This window comes from Mus caroli, chromosome 4 (genome assembly GCF_900094665.2).
Source record: "Mus caroli chromosome 4, CAROLI_EIJ_v1.1, whole genome shotgun sequence".
Taxonomy (NCBI): domain Eukaryota; kingdom Metazoa; phylum Chordata; class Mammalia; order Rodentia; family Muridae; genus Mus; species Mus caroli.
This window is the reverse complement of record NC_034573.1, coordinates 119,338,062-119,345,082: the sequence shown is the minus strand read 5'-3', so window position 1 is coordinate 119,345,082 and position 7,021 is coordinate 119,338,062. Positions and strand designations below refer to the sequence as shown.

At 46.3% G+C, this 7,021-nt stretch overlaps 1 protein-coding gene across 2 annotated transcripts in view; it reads left to right on the top strand.

The window, feature by feature from the left end:
• Hdac1 (histone deacetylase 1) overlaps positions 1-7,021 on the top strand; it is a 24,810-nt gene that overhangs the window by 5,948 nt on the left and 11,841 nt on the right. For both annotated transcript variants that reach the window (XM_029476640.1, XM_021159533.2), the window contains exons 2-3: positions 2,413-2,525; positions 6,112-6,229. In XM_029476640.1, the coding sequence (XP_029332500.1) occupies positions 2,451-2,525; positions 6,112-6,229 (193 nt within the window). In that variant the 5' untranslated portion in view covers positions 2,413-2,450. The remainder of the gene's footprint in view (positions 1-2,412; positions 2,526-6,111; positions 6,230-7,021) is intronic.

Genomic DNA, 7,021 nt, shown 5'->3' with positions numbered 1-7,021 from the left:
AAAAAAAAAAAAAAAAAAAAGAAAGGACGGACTCCTGAGAGCTGTCCCTGGCCTCACATATGCTCTACAGCACTGCCTCGCTCAGTCACACACAAGCATGATGGTGTATTTAGCCCGGGTTTGAGGATCTGTTGAAACTGAGGATATGTTGGATCAAGGTGAATACCATGTGTGTGATGCTGTTAATCTGGTTTGTCTGTATTGCAGACTGGCAGACATTTTCTGTGAAGCGAAGGGAAGGGCCAGGCAGTAAATATTTTGTTTAGGGCATGTTTTTGTTTTTTGTTTTTTTGGGTGGTGGTGAGGCTGTTTCAACATAGGGTTTCTCTGTGTAGCCTTGGCTGTCCTGGAACTCACTTTGTAGACCAGGCTGGCCTTGAAATCTGCCTGCCTCTGCCTCCCAAGTGCTGGGATTAAAGATGTGTGCCACCACTGCCTGGCTTGGCTTTTGTTTTTTGATATGGGGTCTCACTCTGTAGCCCTGTCTCACCTGGAACTTTCTATGTAGACAAGGCTGGCCTTGAACTCATGAGACACTCTCACCGTGTGTCCCAGGCTAGCTCTCTAGCCTCCTGCCTCAGCCTCTCAGGTGTAAGGATTACAGGTGTAGATTGCCATACCTGGTTTATTTTAGGCGTCATTTTGAACATATAGTAGATTGGTCTCTGCAGCAATTACGTAACTACTCAGGTGCTATATGAACTAATGGCTAGGCTGTTCCTAGCAGAAATTTACTTATGAAAATACACAACCAGGGTGGTGGTTGATGGACAGCCACAGAGGAAGCAGGAAAGGCAGTCAGTGTCTTTTTTTTTTTTTTTTTTTGGTTTTTTTGAGACAGGGTTTCTCTGTGTAGCCCTGGCTGTCCTAGAACTCACTCTGTAGACCAGGCTGGCCTCGAACTCAGAAATCCGCCTGCCTCTGCCTTCCGAGTGCTGGGATTAAAGGCGTGCGCCACCACGCCCGGCGGCAGTCAGTGTCTTAAGTCAGGGTTTCTGTTGCTGCTACAGAACTTCATGACCAGAAAGTAAGTTGGGGAGAAAAGGGTTTATGGGGCTTGTACCTTCATGTTGCAGTCCATCACTGAAGGACGTCAGGACAGGAACTCAAACAGCAAAAACCTGGAAGCAGGACTGATGCAGAGGCCATGGAGGGGTGCTGCTTGCTGGCTTGTTCCTCGTGGTTTGTTCAGTCGGCTTTCTTACAGAACTCAGGACTGCCACCTTGGGCATGACCCCACCCACAATGGACTGGACCCTCCGTCATTAATTACTAATTGAGAAAATATTCTACAGGCTGGCCCAGAGCCATTTTCGCAGTTGAGGTTTCTCCTCTCCAGTGACCATAGTTTGTGTCAAATTGACCTAAATCGAGTCAGCACAAGGTAGATTGAACGAATGTTGACTTCCAGCCTATTGAAGTCATAGCCCGGAGGCAAGAGGAGCCAGTAGATGTTCGGAGCTGTACGTTAGGAGAAATAGCTGGTCATGATGTGGCAGGCAGAGAGCTTGAATCGCAGGCTAGGAACCAGTTAGAAGCAATTTCTATAGCTGAAACAAGCAACAAGGAAGTTTGGTTTCATCTGTAGGCTGTGGGTTATAGTCCCAGGTAGTAGTGAGTGGTTTGTCGTGGAAAAGGAATTCTGTAGAGGTGCAGTGAGTTGAGTCACCACACTGCCTGTTCATTCCCAGTCAATTTTATCCCATGTATATGTGTTCTAGATTCACCCTTAAATACTGGCTTATGTAGGAACCACAGGCTCTTCCTTTTATTTAAGGTGAGGAATATTCATGGAAACTAGAAATGAGCATTAGAGTTCTGGGAGTTTGCTGGGTCCTCCCAGGAGAGTGTCTAACTGTGTTACTAAAGCTGCCTCTCTAAGAGCTGGAGAGGTGGCTCAGTAGTTAAGAGCACTGAGTGTTCTTCAAGAGGACCAGGGTTCAATTCCCAGCACCCACATTAGGCATTTACCAGGAGACACCTGCACCAGCATGTACATGTCCATACACATTTATGTGTAATTGAAAATGAAATCTTTTTTTGTTTGTTTAATTTATTTATTTTTATTGTATGTGCATTAGTGTTTGAGGGTATCAGACTCCCTGGAACTGGAGCTTCCATATGGTTGCTGGGAATTGAACTTTAGACCTCTGGAAGAGCAGTCAATGCTCTTACCCACTGAGCCATCTCTTCAGTCCAAAAATGAAATCTTACAAACCAGAGAACCCGGGGTTATCTGTGGTGTCTTTAATCCCAGTACTTGGCAGAGTTAGGTAGATCTCCGAGTTTGAAGACAGTGTCGTCTACAGAGTGAGTTCCAGGACAGCCAGGGGTGCACAGAGAATCCCTGTCTGCACAGGGGTGCACGGGAAAACCAAAATAAATAATAAAGCAAACTGTCTTCTCTTTCAGGGGACGTTGGAAACTACTATTATGGACAAGGGCACCCCATGAAGCCTCACCGAATCCGCATGACTCACAATTTGCTACTCAACTATGGTCTCTACCGAAAAATGGAAATCTATGTGAGTTCCTGAATGCTGCCCCTGCCTGCCTTGTCAGCTTGGGTTCCCTGCCTGCATTCTTTTTTGGGGGGGGGGCGCGGGGTTCGAGACAGGGTTTCTCTGTGTAGCCCTGGCTGTCCTGGAACTCACTCTGTAGACCAGGCTGGCCTCGAATTCAGAAATCCGCCTGCCTCTGCCTCTCAAGTGCTGGGGTTAAAGGCGTGCGCCACCACACCTGGCTCCCTGCCTGCATTCTTTAGTTTCCTTTTCTCAGCTGCTCATTCATTCAGTGGCTATAATTTGGCGAGTAGATGAAGATTCTGTTTTTCTATTTTTAAGCACTTTAGTGTCAGTACGTGTAAGCTAACCAAGTTTACCATGTCTGTGTAACAATTCAAGAATGCTAATGGTAGAGAGGTGAGAAGTGAAGAAAGGAGCCGTGGAGGCTGAAGACAGACTAGAAAGTCAGGGATGAGGCTGTGGTTCTAGCACTTTGGGAGAGGTAGGATTGGGGTTTCAAGGCCACTCTCGGCAATTCACAGCCAGCCCCGGTACAGGAGACCCTGTCTCCAAAGAATGAAAATACCTAGAACTTAGTGCAGCGTTCACAAAGGGACTGGTATCCAAGTCAAGGGTTGGACATAGGCACAGACAGAAGTGAGGATGACATGGTGTTTGGAGAAAGTAAAAGTCTTAAGTAAGTGCACTGTAAGGCAAACATGGAAGCCCAGTGTGTGGGTACTGAGGCCGTGGATGGCTGGGGATTCAAGGCTGGCCTGGGCTACAGTCTTAAATGAGTTCGAGCTAATCTTAGGCTAGAATAAAACCTTGTCCCATCGAAAAAAACCCAACAAACATGCTGGGTAGTGGTGCTTTGAGTCCCAGCCTTTAGGAGGCAGAGGCAGTCACATCCCTGAGTTGAGGCCAGCACACAGTACACAGACAGACAGAGTATGGACTGTTTCTGACTTGGGGGCTCTCATTGTCTTCATTGAAGCACATAGCTGAAGATGACCTTGGCACTTGTGATCCTCTCGGCTCCCCTCTGAAGAGCTGAGTTCCAGGGTTCCACGCAGGCACACCTTCTTATACAGCGCTGTCGCTGTCTTCCAGTGCTGCACTTCCAGCCTCACTGTAAACTCATGTCTTGTTCCCACATACAGCTCTAACTAATTTTGTCTGAGCTTCCAATTTTAAAAGAAAAACTGGAACTTTGGATTATATAATACTGCCTAAGTTTAAAATGTTGGCTTGAGGTTTTGTCTTTGTTTTAATTTTTGGCTATAATTCCCAAATCTGTTTTTATTTTTTAGCATATGTGTAAAGAATACCAATGTATGTGTAGACTAAATTTGGCTTGATTCTCAGTTTGCCTCTTCTGCAGGCAGTGTGGTACAGATCGAGAGCTTTTTTCCATTTGGTTTGTTGAGGCAGGGTTTTGTTGAATTCGTAGTCCCAACTGGCCCCAGACGTAGGCAAACTACCGGCCTCCCAAACACATTGTCACAGGTTGGCTTCCAGCTCAGTCTGTGGGGAACGATGACCTTGGGCTTCAGACCTCCTGCTTCCTCCCAAGGCCTGGATTACCAAGATTTATTTATTTATTATATGTAGTTACACTGTAGCTGTCTTCAGACACTCCAGAAGAGGGCATCAGATCTCATTACAGATGCTTGTGAGCCATCATGTGGTTGCTGGGATTTGAATTCACGAGAGCAGTCAGTGCTCTTAACTGCTGAACCATCTCTCCAGCCCCATGTCTAGTTCTTACAGCACTGGAGACTTGAACCCAGGACTTCATGAACACTAAGTATTCTGGCTGCTCTGCAGTGGCGGATACTTGTTAGCTGGGTGTGGTGGTGCATGCCTTTGCTCCTAGTACTTGAGAGGCAGAGGTAGTTGAGTCTCTGTGAATTCAAGGTCAATGTGGTCTACATGTCAAGTCCCAGGCTAGCCAAGACTACATAGAGACACCTTAAAAATTTCTTAAAAATAAAATGCAGGACTGGAGAGACTGCTCAGCTGTTAAGAGTACTGACTGTTCTTCTGAAGGTCCTGAGTTCAAATCCCAGCAACCATATGTTGGCTCATGACCATCTGTAATGGGATCTGATGCCCTCTTCTGGTATGCCTGAAGACAGTAACAGTGTACTTTACTCATAAATAAAATAAATATTTAAATTTTTAAAAAAAAATACAATGTAGCCGGGTGGTGGTGGCGCAGGCCTTTAATCCCTGCAACTGGGAGGCAGAGGCAGGTGGATTTCTGAGTTCCAGGACATCCAGGGCTACACAGAGAAACCCTGTCTCAAAAACCAAAAAAAAAAAAAAAAGTAAAAATCAAAGGAATAACAGCAATAGGGAGGCCAGGTACCTTTGGGATTATCCCAGCAGAATGAGACAGGCTCAGGGCCTCTGGTCACTCTATGGCACAGAGTTTGCTGTTAGTGGCTGTCTTCATAGCTTGAGTAAACTAGCAATAGCAGCAGCCTCCTCAGAGATAGAAAGTGGATGAATCTACTTTCCCAGATGCCTTTGTCCAGTTTTCCGAGCCAGTGGAAATGCCTGAAAAAGCAAGGAGGGAAAACTGACAGACGACGAAGGTGGCTTTGAACTGTTGATTTTCTCCTCCCTCCCTACCTCCCTCCCTCCCTCCCTCCCTCCAAGTGCTGGGACGATAGGCATGAAGCACTGCACATAGCCCGTGTTGTGCTGGGGCTTTGTGCGAGCTAGGAAAGTGCTAGGCCATCTTAGCTGACTTCCCAGTCCTTTCCTCCGTTGTTAGAGGGAAAACCCTTTTTAGAAGGTTCTTAGCAGAATCCCAGCCTTGATGGATTTTGTGATTTGATCCTGTGGGTGGGTTTATCAGTATGTTTCCAGGGAGAGTGCCACTATACCTGGCTCTTTATACAAATATGAGTGTTTTTGTTTTGCCTGCATGTATATATGTGCATGCAGGTCAAAAAAAGAGGGCATCAGATCTTCTGGGACTGAAGTCACAGCTTTGAGCTTCTGTATAGGTACTGAGAACCAAGCCGGGGTCCTCTGGAAGACCACACAGTGCTCTTAACAGCTGAGCTGTCTCTCCACTGCCCGCCCCCCCCTTTCTCCCTCCCTTCCCTTCTCTCTCTCTCGCTGTCTCTCTCTGTCTCTGTCTCTCTCTCTCTCTTTCTTTCTTTCTTTCTTTTTTTCAGGTTTTTCCCAGACAGGATTTCTTTGTGTAGCCCTAGCTGTCCTGGAACTCACTTTGTAGACCAGGCTGGGCACAAACTCAGTGGTTTATAAAAGGTTCCCCAGACTAGGCATGGCAGCACACACCCTTAATCCCACCACTAAGGGAGATAAAGGAGAACCAGGGGAGATAAAGGAGAACCAGCAGGATCCCTGAATTCAAGGGCAGCCTGGTCTACAGAGCAAGTTTCTGGATAGCCAAGGCTACAGAGAAAGTCTTAAACCACCACTGCTCTTCTCAAAACAAACTCGTAGCTTGATGTTTTGGCTTATATTTTTTTATCTCAGCACTCAGGAGCAGAGTCCAAGTGACTCATCTAGAAGAGTGACGTGACGTTGGTCAAGCTAACTTGCTCTTTCTCCCTATACCCTCTAGCGTCCTCATAAAGCCAATGCCGAGGAGATGACCAAGTACCACAGTGATGACTACATTAAGTTCCTGCGTTCTATTCGCCCAGATAATATGTCTGAATACAGCAAGCAGATGCAGAGATGTAAGTATGTTCCGTTCCCATCCCGCTCTAGAGCTCCCCATTGGTTTCTTTTTTCATGGGGAGGACCACCCGTTGGTCCCTATTTAGTTCACAACTGATGTGTCTGGCTTCCCAAAGGTGCCAATGCATTTTCTCATCTCATCTGGCTTTCTGTGTCCTGATCGTAATTACAGAGTTAGACTTGTCCAGTTAGGGCTCCTGTGCTGTTCCAGGCATGCTGTAACTAATGAGCAAGGCCCTGGGCTGCCAGGTAGCCAGGAGACATTGGTCCTGCTCTTAATTGACTGCACGAGATACTTCCCCTAAGATTTTTGTTCTGTAAAATGGGATGAACTGTGTAGGTTCTGATTTCTGTCCAGTTACAATTGCTTGAACTTTGCATTTAGTATTTAGAGAATGCAAAGGACAGACTAGATGATGTAATCTTTGAGATGAGGTGGTCCCACCCCTGCCTGCTGGGCTCTGACCCTGCAGGTGCATCCCATCTCAGAAGCCATGCCTCATTTGTACAACTGGGATTGTTTTAGTTGTGAGAAAGCGTTGGTTAGATCTGGGACTTGATTGTCACACCTGAATTGTTTCTTTTGGGATTGAAGTGTCCACTCTCTGATCTTGCTGACTTCATGGAGTTCAGTCATTTGTTTCCCGCAGATGGTTTTAGGGGTTTCCACAAAATGCTGGCAAAGGGGAGCTATCTGAGTTCTCAACAAAACAGGCTCTCGTTAGAAAGGCAAGCCTGGTGTCTGTCACAGCAAGAAGATGGAGCTTTCAGGTTTTTTTTTTTTTTTTTTT